The following is a 17,580-nucleotide window of genomic DNA, read 5'->3' on the forward strand; positions in this document are numbered from 1 at the left end:
GGGTGCGTTCAGACGCTCCAGTTGATCAACAAAAGACTTCATTTTCAGTACGTGAGCACTGACCGAAGTACCTTCCTGCATGCGGCATGTAATGAGAGATCTCATCACCTCAAAACGCTCATGACGAGCTTGCTACTGAAACATGTCTCTCAGCTGCTGACTCATCTCATATGCTCCTAAGTTTTCCAGATTCTTCTGAAGTTCTGGAATCATCATAGCAAGCATAAGACATGTCACATCTTGGGAATCATCAACATGTTTTTCCCATGTCCTACGGGCTGCACCCGTATTAGCAGCAGGTGCTTTGGGAATTGGTCCTTCAAGGACATAAGCCTTTTTCTCCGCCCTGAGAACAATTTTCAGGTTGCGGTACCAATCCATGAAGTTAGAATTATCAAGTTTAGCATTTTCAAGGATGGACTTAAGCGAGAATTTGGTGTTATCAGAATTGTTTGTAAACATCTGTAGAATTTAGAAGAAAATTTTATTAGTAATTTTCATGCATTAACCTATTTCAATTTTGACCCAAGATATACAAAATTTTAGGAATTAGGATGAGATCCCATCTCTCCATAACTCAGTGAATGGACTTAGCACTCTTCACTGGCATAGATTGAAGGGTAGGTGACAATCACCAATTGTGTCAGCTACACAATTCTCGGTTTGGGGTCGCATGACGAGTGTTGTCAAGCATTGGTACGTTAACCCCAACTACGCCCACTTTTACAACCGTAGAAAACGAATGCAGGGTGAACACTAACACTTGCTCTCGTGTCGCAAAAGTGATATTTGTCCTCAAATCAGAACTGTAGCCCGGCTCATGTAAGCATGGAAATCACGGAACTACCCCTAACCAAAACCGTAGGCCTGGATGCAGGGTAAACACTAGCACCAGGGGTTCGGATAGATCAGTTCGGGTGTTCTTAATTTAGGGTGGCGTAGAATATCGATTTTATTTTGGGTTGTATTTTAAAATTACCAGTTTGGGTCGTTTTAAAATACTTGTACGACCTATGGCATGAACATAGGCTATATAATTCCTTTGTAAAGTTCAATTTTACGTTTTAATTTGTGACGACTTGAAACACCTTTCAATCACTTGACCGATTAATTTTAAATACCCTATTTAATCTAAGTTGGTCGTGTCGCAAATTTATTTTAATTAATAACGTTTATTAATTACGGTTTTCAAATTAACGTTTATTTTTTGTAAAACCAATTTTGATTTTTTGTATTTTAAAATAAACTGTTTATTTTAATTACCTATCCAATACTTAATAAACCTTTTATTAAAATTGTTGTTTTAATGATCGTGTATTAATTATTAATTTTATGTACGTAACAAACATCTCATGGCAAAACGCATAATAAAATAAATAAATATGCAATTTTGGGTTCAGAATATGTTCGGTTCGTCCGAGCCTAAGAACGTAAACCGAGCCCATTAAATGTAGCACAAACCCTTTTGTGCTCCCACTTAATCTTGGATCCAATCCAATAAAAAATCTTTAATATAAAGAAAATCTACATTTACTTCAAATATTCTAAACGGAAAATTCTTAACAAAGTTTTTAACTTTATTTTCAAAATAAAGTTTGTTATGTTTTTTACTAATACTTTAAGTTTAATTATATTAAAATCATTATTTTAATATTTCATATTTTTTTAATTTTAACGCGCTTAGCTTCAAAAACTAATTTAGTAAAAAGTTATAAAAAAAATAATTCCTTGCCCGGATTTGCATCGTATGATCGTTAAGCTAAACGAAATAGGTTAAGGCCAAGAATTTTGTCAAAGAGGACTTTGACAAGTGTTAGTGTTTTGGCCTTAATACAAACTTGCCTATAACTATTATACGTGACAGGTTCCTATGCCAAATCTACTCGATTTTAAGCATGCAATTCTATAAACTATTTTTATAGATCTAAAAACACATTTATAAAATTAGCCTACTTTGATTTGTAAGGTGGCTCTGATACTACTGTAGGAAATTTCGTGTACCTTTTAGTAAATAATTTTTATCAATTTGTCAAACAAACTGAACGCAGCGGAAAACATGTACACGAGGTTCGGTTCTAAACCGTTTCCACCAGTGATCTCATTACAATCAAAATAGGTTATAATAAAATTAAAAAATCGTGACATCCAAGAAAGACACATTGGTTCAACGAACGATCTCGCTAGATGATCGTTGACCACGAAATCATATTTGTTCGTTTGAAACGATTTCAAACGAAACCATTAAACTAAAGAAAAATAAAGTTCAAAAACTTTACTTACCTTTTTGCGTAATTGAAGAAACACGAACTTAAAGAATTAGGATCAATTAGAACTTCAAGAATAGCTCCTAAGAATTTCTCCTCTTTCTCAACTTCTTTTTATTTTGCAACGAAAATACTCCTTTTTCTTTCTGTTTCTTTCGTGACTTTTGAAAAGCATATATCATTTACCAATTGAAGTTCCATATATATACTTTCAACTAATTAAAAGTTACGTAACCTATATGGTTTGAGAGTTATATTTTAAGAGTTATATGGAAGTTAATATACAAAAGATATATATCTTTTATTTTAAACCAATTGTATTCTAAATACAACTTCTTCATAATTATCTCATAATTAAAACAATTATCCCTCTTGTTAATTATCGAGATAATTAACAATATATATATATATATATATATAGGGAGCCGCTAAAATAAGAACCACCTCCAGTTGTAAGAACCGCGAGAACCACCCTAAACCAATCAAATTATGCCAACATAAAGGGTATTTTGGTCTTTTACCCCAAGTGTCATATCTTCCCTCTCTCTTCATTTAATATACATCTCCTCTCTCCTCTCTCCTCTTTTTTGTTTTAAAATCTCACTGCACATAGAAAACCCAATTCAAAAATCAATTTCCTTTGAAAAAAATGAGAAATTGTGTCACCCTCATGGAGGACGAACAACCTGCAACTCCGCCTTCATCGCATATTACCCCTACCTGCAACTCCACCTTATAACAACCTCCTTTCCTCTGCTGATATCTTCTCCGGCACCGTCTCCGACCAACCTGCAACTCCACTCCATCTTCATCTTCTCCACATCACATCGACGACGAACACCACCTGCAACTGTTCGTCACCGGCGGCCACCGGTGGTGGTTTTTGTGGGGAGACCAGTGGGGGTTTTGGGGGGTTGGAGGCGGCGGCGGGTGGCGTTTGGGGATGGTGGGTAGGTGGAGAGGGCCGGCGGCGGTGGCTGAGCCGGTGAAGCCGTATCCAGGTTTGAGTTGGGGGTTTCATGATTTTTGATGGGGTTTCTTTATTTTGTTTGATGGGGTTTCTAGATTTTTATCTGATGAACTCTATGGGTTTGTTCTTGTTGATTTTTGATCAACGATTTTTGATTTTCTGGTGATTTTTGTTTGATCAGTGAACTATGTTTCTTGATTTTCTGGTGATTTTTATCAGTGGATTGTGGGTTTAATATGTTGGTATTGATCTGTTGGTATTGATCTGTTGTTTTAGATCTGTTGGTATTGATATGTTGGTGATCGATTGGGTTGGCGATGATGAAAAAAAAAACGTAGATTTTGATGACGATGGCGCGGCAAGGACGGCGGAGGGTAGGTTTTTGGAACCTGCAACCCCACTTTTGCAGCCTTTTGGTTATCGGATAATCTGAGCCAAACCCCATTTTTTTAGATACACTTTGTTTTGATGTTGGTTTTTTAATTTTTCTCCCCTAGTCGATGATGATAACAATATATCTGAGACACCTCCCGAGAGTTGCGATTTCTGGGTGCTTTTTAACGTAAACCGTAAACTTTTTAACGTAAACCGTAAACTTTTTAGCGTAAAACGTAAATTTTTTAGCGTAAAAACGTAAAAAGTTTAACGTAAAAATGTAACGTAAACTTTTACGTAAAACGTAAAAAGGTTTACGTAAATCGTAAAACGTTAAAATTTTACGTAGAACGTAAAAAACCGGGGCGTTAAACGCAAAAAACCGGCGCGTAAAACGTAAATAACGTTAACGTAAAAAACCGGCGCGTAAAACGTAAAAAAACGTTAACGTAAAAAACCGGCGCGTAAAACGTAAAGAACCGGGACGTAAAACGCAAGAAATCGGCGCGTAAAACGTAAATAACATTAACGTAAAAAACCGGCGCGTAAAACGTAAAAAAATGTTAACGTAAAAAACCGTCGCGTAAAACGCAAAAAAACGTTGACGTAAAAAACCGGGACGTAAAACGAAAAAAACCGGCGCGTAAAACGTAAATAACGTTAACGTAAAAAACCGGGACGTAAAACGCAAAAAACCGGCGCGTAAAACGTAAATAACGTTAACGTAAAAAACCGGGGCGTAAAACGTAAAAACGGCGCGTTGAAAAAACGACGCGTGAAAAAGCCGGGCGAAAAAACGGCGCGTCAAAAAACGAGGCGTGAAAAGGCCGGGCGTAAAAATCTTAAAAATTAAAAAAATTATAATAAAATTTTGATTTCAAAAAATTGTTTTACAAAAAAAAATATGTTTATAAATAAAAAATAATTAAGTCAAAAAACTAATTAATGAATAGGACAAAAAAGTAATTTAAAGATTAAAGATCCGGTGGAGTTAAAAAACTATAGGCCTATCAATCTCATTGGAATCATTAGCAAGGTTGTTTCTAAGGTTCTCGCGAATCGGTTGAAGAAGGTCATTGGGTCCGTAGTGTCGGACTCGCAATCCGCATTCTTGGAAGGGAACTTTATCCTGGATGGTCCCCTTATGGTTAATGAATTGTACGCGTGGGGTAAAAAGTTAAAAAAAAAAGGTTTTTTCTTTAAGATTGATTTTGAAAAAGCCTACGATAACGTAAATTGGAATTTTCTTTTGGATACCATGGCTAGAAAAGGTTTCCCGGAGCGTTGGTGTCATTGGATTAAGGGTATTCTTAAATCCGCGAGATCTTCGGTGCTTGTGAACGGGTCGCCGACGTTCGAGTTTCAGTGTTATAAGGGTCTTAGACAAGGAGACCCTATTTCGCCGTTTCTCTTTATTTTGGTCATGGATATTCTTTCGTGTTTGATTGATAAGGCTAAGTCGGAAGGGCTTATAAACGGGATGAAAACTCCTAACAATGGGCCCATTATATCTCACCTATTTTATGCGGATGATGCCATCATTTTAGGAGAATGGTCGGAGGACAGTATCCTAAATGTAGTTCGGATTTTGAGAATTTTCCACGTGTGCTCGGGTTTGAAGATAAATTTAGATAAATCTAATATTTTTGGCATGGGGGTGGGAGCAGAGGATCTTGATTCGATGGCTTCGATTATTGGTTGTAAGGTCGGCTCCTTTCCTTTTTGTTACTTGGGGGTGAAAGTTGGTGCTAATATGAACCGGGTCGCCAATTGGAGCCCGATTTATGATATTTTTGATGCCCGGCTGTCTAGTTGGAAGGCCTCTTTGCTTTCGATTGGGGGCAGAGTTGTGCTTATCAAATCCGTGCTTGAGAGTCTTCCAAGCTATTATTTCTCCCTCTTCAAAGCCCCTAGTAAAGTGATTGCGGATTTGGAAGCGAAAATCAGGAAGTTTTTGTGGGGAGGAATCGAGGGTATAAAGAAGCTTCATTGGGTATCTTGGGAAGCGGTCACTCTTCCTAAAAATCAAGGGGGTCTCGCTTTGAGTAAGCTTAAAAACATCAATGTGTCGCTTCTCTCCAAATGGGGGTGGAGGTTGAAAACTGAAGGGAACAAGTTGTGGGCTAGAGTTGTGGAAGCTATCCATAATACGAGGCTCAACTGGGATTTTCTTCCGTTCAGAAGATCTATGGGTGGGGTTTGGTGCAACATAGCGAAAGTTCTCTCGAAATCCACGGTGGAAGGGCGTCCGTTGAGGAATTTTTTTAGAAGCAAAGTTGGTAACGGGGCAAACACATCCTTTTGGCTGGACCCTTGGTTATGTAACGAACCGTTAAAAGACGTCTTTCCAGAATTATTTAAGATCAAAAAGGAGAAGCGATGCTTGGTGGCGGACCGGCTGATTGGTGGGTCGGCAGCGAGCAGTTTTTTCCCCAGGTACGTTTGGGACTGGGCGAGGCCTATCTCGGCTGAGGTAGAGGTTAATGAGTTGGCTGATTTATGTGGGCAGTTGCATCAAGTGTCCCTATCTGATTGTGAGGACGTTTGGGAGTGGATAGGGGCGGCTGACAAAGAATATAGTGTGAAAGCGGTGAAAAAACTTCTGAATAATGAAGGTCGGTATCCCCATCACTTACAAGAGCCGATAGAAGAGTGTAGGTGGATTCCCGACAAGTGCAATATCTTCGTCTGGAGAGCGGCCATGAACAAAATTGCGACGGTGGAAGCTCTAAAGCATAGAAACTTTAATGTCCAGGATGAGTCGTGTGCCTTATGCAGGGATGGCGAGGACTCGGTCTCTCATATTTTTTCGGCTTGCTACACGGCGTCGGTCGTTTGGAATCACATTAGCAGGTGGGCTAAGGTGCAGAATTTGTTTTTCTTTGGCTTCAAAGACATTGTGGAGATTCACGAGCATGTTGGCCTTTCTAGAGAGAAAAAGGAAGCTTTTAAGGGTATCGTCAGGATTGCTGTTTGGCTTATATGGAAAGCTAGGAACAAAGCGAGGTTCGAGAATAAGGAGGTTAGAGCGGATGTCATTATTAGTGAGTTAAAGGCTTCCGGTTTTTTGTGGTTTAAAAGTAGGTCGAGGTTAAAAAATTTGTCGTGGCAAAATTGGTGTAAATTTGTAATTATGTAACTTTGGTTGTTTTTCTTTTTGGGGGGCCCCTCGGTTTGAGGTGGTTCGTTTTGGTTTTTAATGAAGTTTACCAATCAAAAAAAAAATTAATATATATAAAAAGACAAAATAGAGTGATTTTACTTAAATACCCTTTTGGATTATAATATTAAAGACATAATAAGACAAAAAACTTTTAATATTAATATTTACTACTTTTAATCACATCAATCCATCTAGTTGATCTAAGGGCCAGAAAGTGGTTCCCATGGTTCTTACAACTAGAGGTGGTTTTCATTTTAGCAATCCCCTATATATATATATATATATATATATATATATATATATATATATATATATATATATATATATATATATATATATACGATTTATTATAATTAACAAATTAATTATGATATTAAATCGGCTCTCCGTAATTATTCCAAATAATTACCCGTTTCTTTCATTACGCTAATTATTTCGTGATCCGGTGATTAACGATTAAAACACCGTTAAATGTTATGTTCGTTGCCCAAAGTGTAACTCTTTGGGTCATACCTTGACGGTAACGTTGAATTCTAATCGACAATTGAACATTATATCCAATATGATCATTTGTTTGTGTGATAATGATAACATAGATTTTGTGGTCAACCCGACAGTTGCAAACAAGCTGTTAAAGTCTCAAGTCTTCACGAAGATAAACATGATCTCTATTTAGGTTATTTAGAGACACCTCTCGAGTTCGAAAAGGACGTCTATAAATAAATACATCCGCTTTTGTTCATACATAACAAGTGGGTTTCTACAGTTGCTGCTTCCAAATATGTATATGTATAAAGCTATTACTATCTCCTTATAAATTACACATTCAAAGTTCCAAACCACGTGTGTGTAAAACACAGAAGAATATAAAAAGAATTTTTGAACACATCACGCTATAATTAACAACGAATGCGAATACACTTCCCGCTCTATTCTTATCGCTCTGTTCTTATCGGAAACATCGACCGCTTTCCTCCTATGCTTCCGAATAAGTTTGCTAACAGAAGCTTTTTTCAACTTTTCGGTTTTTTCGTTACCAAACATCACGGAGGTATCTTCCCGACATTTGAAGGTCCTTCACGTAGAGTTCCGCCTTTGAGGAGTCTAGAGATCCCTGAAATCCAAAAAAGTACTGTTTAGTTGGTTAGAGCTCGCAGATAATTTTTTGGTGTTCTCCATCGTATCAAGATGTTGATCGAAATATGGCAAAACAGGCAAGTAGGGCAGGTTGGAAAATAGGCCCAAATGGGTTCCGGTTAAGATGGATATTTTTGTACATGTAAAACAAGTCATCTTGACTCTTGGCAGAAACATGTTGGACAGTATTTTTTCCTAATTTTTTTATACATGACTAATGCGTAAAATACGATTACAAGTTTACAACCTTGTATTATATCAAGAACAATCTAGTTTTTGCTAATAAAATTATTTCACATGAAAGATGAAAATACACCCGACTCAATCCGTTAATAAGTAAAAACAACTGCTTTTAGTACTCGGGACTCCACATACGGTCAAATGCCCAAACCGCCCTCAACAATCGTAACATTTTGAACAACGCCAAACTCAACAAAAAGGTCATTTTTACTTAGTGGTCTACAATGTCTCAAAAGAAGGGTGTCGGTTTTCATGGGCCACAACTGATGTACTTTTCAGTTAGATTTCCAATTAAAGTAGCAACTAGCAAAGACAGGTATAATGGACCCCAAACTATTTAACACCATATAATTATATGGTCTCACCATCTCAACCAACTCCAACCACATAATATACCTACTCCTTATATCATGTAAATAAATATAAATTTAATGCAAATGCAAAATATAAAATAAATAAAACTAATAATTAACTAAGTTGAAAAGTTAAACATGCCTGTTCTTGCACGATGGTGTGAAGGGTTCGATGTACGTCTTTAGCCATGCCTTTGGCGTCACCACATACATATAAATAAGCTCCCTCAGAAAGCAAGTTCCAGATATCTGAAGCCTGCAGACATAAATTCAAATTAATAATGATGAAATATTCATATAAATAATAAAATAAAAATATATATGCTGTAAAGGTTGTTATCCCCACCTTCTCGCTCATCTTGTGTTGCACGTATTCCTTAGTTGGGCCTTCGCGGGAGAAAGCAACAATAAGCTCAGAAAGAGCACCGGACTCCACAAAATTGTTAAATTCGTTTTCGTATATAAAATCCTGAAGTGACATAAACGATTGTGGGCGTTAGGATTTATCTCTAACGAGTCAAACAAGTAAAATATAAACTTAGCTAAAAGACAAAACATGTCAAACAAATAAAATAAGAATAAAAACTAAAAATTAAATCAGGTGATATAAGTGAACTAAAAAAAGAGTTAAAAAGAGAACTGAACAAGTCAAACGATTGACCGGGTCGGTTAATCATTTATTTAAGGAATTAAAATATTATTGAAATGATAAAAATTTTCAAATCATAGCTGACCAGATACTAGTTTATTAAGATAGCGTAGATCAAGTCAAATGGTTGACCGGTAAAAGGTCAACAGTCGGTTAAGCATTTTTACTTAAGGAATAAAAATATTATTGAAATGATAGAATTTTAAAATCATAGCTGACCAGATAGTAGTTTATTAAGATAGTGTAGAACAAGCCAAATGGTTGACCGGGTAAAAAGTCAACAGTCTGTTATTTAAATAATAAAATTGTAAATGATATAATCTTTTAAATCATAGCTGACCATATATAGTAACTTATTAAGGTATTGTTTGGGTTATGGGTTTCGTCAACGGGTTAGGGTTTCGTCAATGGATTGTCAAAAGAGTGATTTTTAACATACCACTTTGCGGTTTCTGCATCCGAAGAATAGAACGGATGATCCGAGCTCAGTTCCAGCTTCCTTCAATGCTAACCTTTCCTGAAGGAAACCTCTAAAAGGAGCCAATCCCGTTCCCGGGCCAATCATGATAACCGGGACCGTAGGATCAGAAGGCAGTCTGAAGTTGGATGTTCTAACGTAAACAGGGGCCCAACTGCAATCCTGATTCTCTGTCATAGGCACAGCGTTCTGCAAATAAACCGTAAAGTTATAACTTTAAAAAAATAAGTCAAAATTAGAACTCCATAGGCAACAGTTGAGAAATGAACTGATTAATACCTTCATCCAGGTTGAACAAACACCTTTGTGGACACGGCCTGCTGGTGTTTTCTCGTAAACTAATGCACAAGTAACGTGGATCCTGTTTGGTGCCATCCTGTAATTTTGAAAACTATATTAATTTCAAGACGTTGAAATTTTATTTATTTATGTAAACTAGAAGGGTGCCCGTGCGATGCGGCGGGTATCACAAACACTGCTAGGGGTGTGCACGATTTGGTTAGGTTCGGTCATTAAGCTTCAACTGAAACTGAAGTTATCGATTAACCTATTTTATTAACCAATTGGTTTTCGGTTAAATAGTTTGGTTAACCAAGGGTACAAAAAAAGCAGATAACCATCAAGTTAATTCAATTTTCGGTAAGTCAGTTTTTGGTTAATCTGGTTTTTGGTTTCGTTCGTTTCCAGTTCAGTTTCAGATAACAGTTCGGTTATTGCTCGCCTATAGACACTATTACGTAACATTTGAATTTTGTTAAGTTAAAAAAACTATAGCAATACAATACTCAAAATCAAGAGAATAAAATTCCCGCTTTTATGGTGTACTTTTAAAAAAAAGTATTAATATATGAAAAAGTTATAGTCATTTAAAACTTGTGGAGGAAGGTAGTTTAAAATAAGGGTGTAAAAGTGTAATTATTGTTTAAATAACCAAAATTTGAGTAGGGTTAAGGGGACAAATGTGTAAATATTTTTTAAAAAACAGATTTACCCCTAAATTTTGTTTAACATATGCATTAAGTGTTGTATAAGCAATCATACTTGTATTACTTAAAACTTCAGAAGTCCTTGTGAAATGTATTATAATATAGTATAGTATAGTATAGATATAGATATAGATGAAGGCTTGGTAATTGGTAAGACTTACTTTGGGGAGGAAGAAATAGAGTAGTATCGGGGCTGTAAGCGCGGGGCGACAGACGCGAAGAAAACACCGAGCGGAGGTTTAGCTGACGGGAAGGCTTCCATGACCTCAAGAAGGCTTCTATGGCTTGCAACTATCCATTGAGAATATTCATCCTGCAGAACATTAACGTAATAAAATGATTTATATCAGTCTCCATGTTATCCATTGAGAAATTCTAAGGTTGTGAATAATGAGACGAAGTCCAACCTTTCCAGCAGGAGATGCAAGAAATTTTAGTCTATCAGCTTCACTGGGGTCGGTAGCATGGGCAGCTAGTGCAAGCAACGCTGACTGAAATTCATAGGCATCAAAAGCACTTGTCAAGTTCAAATTTTTAAGGGCAATTTTAATAATATAAGGTTAGCATGCCAAATCTTCAAATTAAAGTAGGCAACACGTGCAGGTTGAGTAAGGGGTTCAGACTGAAACGGGTCAAAACTACACTTTATTGTGCTTTTTTTTCAAAGTTGTACATGTTAACCAGGTTTACAAAATACAATACTATTGTGATTGTATAAATTTGAGTAAAATGTCATTTTCGTCCCTGAGGTTTGGCTAGTTTTGCGACTTTCGTCCAAAGGTTTGTTTTTCCGCATCTGGATCCAAAAGGTTTGAAATCTTGCCATTTTCATCCGGCCTGTTAACTCCATCCATTTTTCTCCGTTAAATCAGGGGTATTTCCGTCTTTTTTGTTAACTTAAAGGGTGATTCGGTCTTTCTCACTTTATGTACAAGCATTTAACATAATGTACAAGTATTCGAAAGACCGAATTGCCCTTTAAGTTAACAAAAAAGACGAAAATACCCCCGACTTAACCAAGAAAAAAGGATGGAGTTAATGAGCCGGATGAAAATGGCTAGATTTCAAACCTTTTGGATCTAGATGCGAAAAAAACAAACCTTTGGACGAAAGTCGCAGAACTGGCCAAACCTTAGGGACTGGCATTTTACTCTATAAATTTTGAATAAAAACTATTTAAAAGGTGTATGCGATCAAAATAAAGTTAATAGAAATGACCTGTTTAAGATAGAACACAGCCCGAATTGACCCATTTATAAGCAAACAAGTCGAAAAATGAAGATATACCTTTTTGGGAGAACTCAAAACATCTGCATAGCAAGCCAATGCTTTTCTTAAAGTACATGGAGGGAAAGGAGGTGGCAGAGAGGCTCCGGAAAGTGGTGTCCCGTCCTCGTTATCCGTGTGGACTGAGAAGTAAGTGTCTGGTGGTAAACCTACTAATCTTTCAGCCTCATCCACAACTTCACTTAGGTTCTCACAGTAGACTCCCACGTGATCCCCGGTTTCATATCTGAAATTAAAAATAATAATTTTCGTTGGTGTGATCTGGGTACGCTTTCATCAATTTATTCAAAATAAAGAGTAACTTACGTTAATCCAGTATTAGAGATGTCAAATTCCAGATGAGTACAAGACCGGTCAGATTCAGGGGTATGAAGTTCCTTCTTGACAGCCACATTTGATCTTTGAGAAGAAAAAAATACGTCAGGTTGTCGACAATATATATGTAATTGAAAAAATGGAAACCGGAAATAGTATGATACCTGCATGGATGTTGAGCGTCATGAACAGCATGACCATTTGTCATACTTTGATCTTCGGCAAACATGTCTGGTTTGTCATGAAACACAACACGGTATTCGGAAACCGCAGCTGTGTAGGGAGTGGCAACAGTTGTGTCATCCTCGTCACGAAGCAATTGATCTAATTCAGGCCACACTAGCTCTTTCCTAAACAAGTAAATGATATTGGAAAAAAATTATCAGTTGCTGACCACTAGATGACTTTCACTTGATCATTAACAAATGTGTATGTTTCTTAATAGTTAATAGTTAATACCATGCAGTGAAGTCATCTTCAATGCATTGATCATCATCTCCAAGGCCGACAGGAACAAGCCGCTTCGCACCTGTAAATTGTAAAGAATATAATTAGGTTAAGGGATAACTGGATAAGTATTCACAAAGCAATATAGTGGAAAACAGTCTATTTCTATATGCATTATACCGATTTAAGTAATTAATCATTTGTCATTAACAACTGATATGTCATCTTGAATACAAACATAAAGCAAATTGGCAAATGTGAAGATGATGACAGTGTCATAAGAGCTGAATGTTTGATGAAATGAGACTTAATAATGAGTAAGTGCATACAAGTACTAATACAATGAGTAGATTTATAAAACAGACAGTTATGACAGTTTACTGACATGAAGTTGACCACTTTGACTTGTGGCACATAAAGTGTTTTGAGATGTATAAGCTGAATATTACAACTTTATATGGACATACCCTGCTCAGTAAGACCATCGTCAACCACCTTTGCAATCTACATATAGAAAAGACATCAAGGAAAACTTAAATTTAGCATAAATGATGAATGTAACATGTGACCCAACATCTTCTATAATGCTACCATTCTTAACTATCAACATAGACAACCTGATATTAACTGTTACCTTATTAAAATGTTCATACTGTCGGTTGCCAAGGCCAAACACTCCGTATTGAAGCTTCGTAAGCCATTCTCCTTTCTCTTCGCCCTACACAAGTAGATCAACAAACTTTCAAATCAACAAGCAAATCCCCATTGGATACCACAACACGTATCTACAAATTGCACAATATTTACCTCAGTAAACCACTTATAGAATCTGGCCGCATTATCGGTTGGCTCACCATCTCCATATCTACAAACCAATCATCATACCAACTTAATTTTAGTATGTATTTATGAAAATTTATTAGCCATCTACCAGTCCACCACATGTTGATTGCAACAGATGACTAAAATCATTATTTTATAAAAAAAGATATAACTTAAAAAATTCAAAAAAAAGGAAATTTCCCATTTAATATAAAAATAAAGATAGCAACTAAATGAGCAAACTTACGTAGCCAAAAAGAAAAAAGCCAATGATTCCTTCTTAAGTTTCTCCTCATACTCTTCATCATCAGCAGCATAATCATCCTACATTTTAGAAACTAAATCAATTACTATTCTAGATTCAATTGACTAGTAAAGTTCAAAACACTTTTGAGAATCTACACTTCCGTATTAAGTATCAAAGAATTGGTTACTCACCAAATCAATCACTTTAAATACCGCCTTTTCATATCTAGCTTTAGCTTCCTCAACAAGTGCCTTCAAACAACAATAAATCCATATCAACAACACTAAACACGTAATATGATTGAAAATTAAATTAAAATATATCATAAAGTACTGATGAGATCAGTAATGGTATCAAACCACATGTTACCGATATCGAAATTTAGCAAAAACCAAAACCGAATACCGTTATGTTCATACGTTCGTGGGTACAGGTATAGTACAGGTATATGTTCTATGGGAAGGTACCGTTGCTCATAGCACAGGTATCGAAATTTAGCGAAATTTAAAACCACTGTTCATATGCTCTATCAGTACCTATATGGTACACATAATATTGATACCGAAATTTAGCTAATTAAGCAGAAACTATTCACCTTAGCGAAGCCTTCAGCCGTACCAGTTTGAGTTCCAAAAAACACGGTAACCTTCTTCTTACCGTCATCAACCTCCTCCTCCACCACTCTCTTTGGCACCACAACCACCGGCGGCTCCAACACCGACTTCTTCGTCGCCGATCTCCGCCACACCAAAACGACGACGCATCCAATCAACACCGCACACGACGTCGTAAGTATCATCATCAGCTCACGATTCTCCAAAATCATCGCTAACGCCGGTGGACTCGTCGATTCTCCTGATTCCGATGCGTTCGATGTGTCCCAAACCTTTCCGTTCAAAAGCGCACTCATCAGATCGAGCGGCGAGATCTTCTCGGAGCTTGATTGCATTGTTTCCGGTACGAATTCAACAGTTTCACGACGAAACGAGTGTTCGCCGGCGAGAATCCGGTAAATTCGAATCGAAAATCGGCTTTTAGAGAGAAAATTAGTGTTAAGCTTTCTCTCTCTAGATTCTCAGTGAAATCACAACAAATCGAATCGAGAATCGGCGTTTAGAGAGAGAAAATGAGTGTTGTTGAGCTTTATCTCTCTAGGTTTTCTGTAAGATGACGACAAATTGACGGTTTGCCGGCGAGATTACGGTGGATTCGAATCGAGAATAGACGTTTAGAGAGAGAAAATCAGAACAAAAGGTTTAGTTTTGTTAAGCTTTCTCTCTCTAGAATCTCGAATTGGTAGGGGTGGTTGGGAAAAAGGGCTTGACTTGAGGGGGGTTTTATGTAGAATGTCACCTACCCAACTACAATGGTTAGCCACACCTACCCTCTTTAACCATGGTTGATATGTAGCCAAATCAAGTTGATACTAAACGTAAATGGGCTATGTTTATTTCAAAACCAATAATACGATAACTCCTTAAACCGGTTTTACTCTTTCTTGTAAATCATTAACGATTACGTAAAGAGTGTTTTATACTGGTTTTTTAAAAAAAATGCGTCTCTTTAACTAATATTATTAGTAAAAGATCTTTTAAATTGTAAAACACATTCTCTCTCTATATATATTTTACAAAAATAAAACAATACAATGACAGGTAAATATAAGCGACAATATTTTAGAGTAATAACATGATTATCGGACAATATCAATAAAAAGATTATACGTGTTCTGATAACATGCTATAGTTATTTATGTAATTCTAGACTGCTCGCGTTAGAACCTGACATGTAGTATTGCAGAATTTACATATTTCCCACATTGATGCATTTTGATCTTTTTCTTTATTTTTAGTGATTCATAACGGTTTAGATATCGATTCGTTACTTATCATAACCTTTTTTCGTGAAAATTGGGTGATCTAACTATATATATGTTTATGACTATATATTCTGTTTTGGAAAGCTTGCCTATTTATTATTTATCTTTATATAAAGCCCCGGTGGGTGTTTTAAAGACCCTCGAGGCCAAGATGAGGAAGTTCTTATGGGCTGGTGCTGGTAACATTTCTAAAATGAACTGGGTGGCTTGGGATTGGGTCACTTGGCCCAAGACCAAAGGCGGGTTGGGTATTAACAGGTTAAAAGAAGTCAATGAAGCCCTCCTTTCAAATGGGGGTGGAGATATAGGGCGGAAAATCATAATTTGTGGTGTAAATTGGTGGAAGCGTGTCACTGTAAGTTTAACCAAAGGAGCTTCCTCCCTATCAATGAGAACATATCAGGATGTTGGAAAAACATAGTAAAACTGATTTCCAAAATGAAAATTAATGGGAAAGGTATAAATCATCTGATTAAGGGTAAAGTCGGGAACGGGTCTGTTTTGCGGTTTTGGATCGATACGTGGGTAGGTGATCGCCCCTTCCTGGAAAGGTGGCCACATTTATTTCGCTTGGAGTTGTTTAAGTCGTGCAGGGTTGCAGAGAGAATGGAAACAGTTAGAGGAAATGGAACATTCAACTGGCAGTGGTCTAGTCAGCCTGTGTCTGAAGAGGAGCTTAAGGAATGGAAGGAATGTTGTGAGGTGCTTAGTATGGTGAATCTGTCCAATAGTAAGGATGCCTGGTTATGGAATGGTGATAGTCAGAATGGTTTCTCGGTGAAGGCAGTCAAATCAGCTTTGATTAAGGATAGAGGTATCTGTCACCTTCCAAATTTTGTCACCTTCCAAATTTTGTCTGGTGTAAATGGGTTCCAATTAAATGTAATATTATGAATTGGAGAGGCATTTTGGATAGGCTTCCTACTAGAATAAATTTAAGAAGAAGGAATGTGATCATATCTTCATCTATGTGCCCTTTCTGTGAATCGGCTGAGCATTTGTTCACTGCCTGCTCGGTGGCTTTGAGGGTGTGGCCGGCTTTCAGTGACTGGTGCAAAATCCCGCCTCTCTACCTTTTTGAGTTTAAAGATATTCTTGATATCCCCATATTCATTAAGCGCAGTAAGAAGGAGGAGAAGATCATTTATGGGTTGGCTTTGATAACGTCTTGGTGCATATGGAAAGAAAGGAATGAAGTGGTTTTTAAACAGAAAAGATGTAGTCCGCAAGATATCATAGGGGAGTTAAAATCGTGAAGTTTCGCTTGGTTTAAAAATAGATCAAAATGTAACTATATTAGATGGGCGGAATGGTGTAAATACCCTATGTATATGTTGTAATTTCTTTGCCCCTTGCCCGTTTGAGTCGGAGGTTTTGTTGTGTGTTTGGCCTTTTGCCCGTTTGGGTCAGAGGTTGTTTTAATGAAGTTTAATTTTCAACAAAAAAAAAATATATGTTTATGACTTGCATACATATCTACTATCACATGTGTTTACCATTTATAGTGTGTTTGCCATGTTTACTTGATCACATATAGTATGAAAAATGTGTTTTGTTATGTTATTAGTTAGATTAGTTAAACTTGTTAGAAATGAAAAGTAACTAATATAATCCATAAACTTATGTTTAATACAAAAAGAGTTTATTCATAGTCTTTACTTTATATATACTAATTTATATGTTACTTGTTTTTTTCTCATTATCTTCAAAAACCATTATTCTTTAGCAAGGGTGATTTGGTTTAAGTATCGACTGTTTATGAACACTTTTATTATATAACATGAAGTTTTACATTTTAATAGACCTGTTATACTTAAATAATATACAAATATAGTTTCAGATTATTTTTTTAATAATTTATATTCGTTGACAAGAAAAAAAATGAATATGATGTATGGTTTTTTCTCTTCATATTTCGATAGTAATTTCGTCGAATACATAGTTATATTAAAATTATAGTATTTTTTG

At 36.4% G+C, this 17,580-nt stretch overlaps 2 protein-coding genes across 2 annotated transcripts; one reads left to right on the plus strand and one right to left on the minus strand.

The window, feature by feature from the left end:
• Positions 1-7,418: 7,418 nt before the first annotated feature.
• LOC110877508 (NADPH--cytochrome P450 reductase) lies at positions 7,419-15,087 on the minus strand. The gene is made up of 17 exons (XM_022125659.2): positions 14,329-15,087; positions 13,925-13,984; positions 13,734-13,810; positions 13,472-13,529; positions 13,299-13,382; positions 13,132-13,168; positions 12,677-12,746; positions 12,382-12,567; positions 12,209-12,301; positions 11,903-12,128; positions 11,023-11,106; positions 10,777-10,928; positions 9,909-10,005; positions 9,591-9,818; positions 8,849-8,971; positions 8,645-8,758; positions 7,419-7,886 (listed from the first exon to the last, which is right to left on the minus strand). Exons 1-17 carry the CDS (start codon positions 14,680-14,682, stop codon positions 7,806-7,808), a joined length of 2,124 nt encoding a protein of 707 aa, XP_021981351.1. The 5' UTR covers positions 14,683-15,087; the 3' UTR covers positions 7,419-7,805.
• Positions 15,088-16,218: 1,131 nt separating this feature from the next.
• On the plus strand, positions 16,219-16,868 carry LOC110875605. Its single transcript, XM_022123802.1, has 2 exons — positions 16,219-16,426; positions 16,516-16,868. Exons 1-2 carry the CDS (start codon positions 16,219-16,221, stop codon positions 16,866-16,868), a joined length of 561 nt encoding a protein of 186 aa, XP_021979494.1.
• The last annotated feature ends 712 nt before the right edge of the window (positions 16,869-17,580 follow it).

The sequence above is a fragment of the Helianthus annuus genome, chromosome 9, assembly GCF_002127325.2.
Source record: "Helianthus annuus cultivar XRQ/B chromosome 9, HanXRQr2.0-SUNRISE, whole genome shotgun sequence".
NCBI classification, from domain to species: domain Eukaryota; kingdom Viridiplantae; phylum Streptophyta; class Magnoliopsida; order Asterales; family Asteraceae; genus Helianthus; species Helianthus annuus.

Coding starts and splice junctions, on each gene's coding strand:
- LOC110877508 (XM_022125659.2), bottom strand. CDS start 14,682: ATGCAATCAAGCTCCGAGAAGATCTCGCCGCTCGATCTGATGAGTGCG. Junction 13,811..13,924: donor TATTTAAAGTGATTGATTTG/GTGAGTAACCAA, acceptor TCTAAAATGTAG/GATGATTATGCTGCTGATGA. Junction 11,107..11,902: donor TTTTGAGTTCTCCCAAAAAG/GTATATCTTCAT, acceptor TATGAATTTCAG/TCAGCGTTGCTTGCACTAGC.
- LOC110875605 (XM_022123802.1), top strand. CDS start 16,219: ATGGAAACAGTTAGAGGAAATGGAACATTCAACTGGCAGTGGTCTAGT. Junction 16,427..16,515: donor AGCTTTGATTAAGGATAGAG/GTATCTGTCACC, acceptor TGAATTGGAGAG/GCATTTTGGATAGGCTTCCT.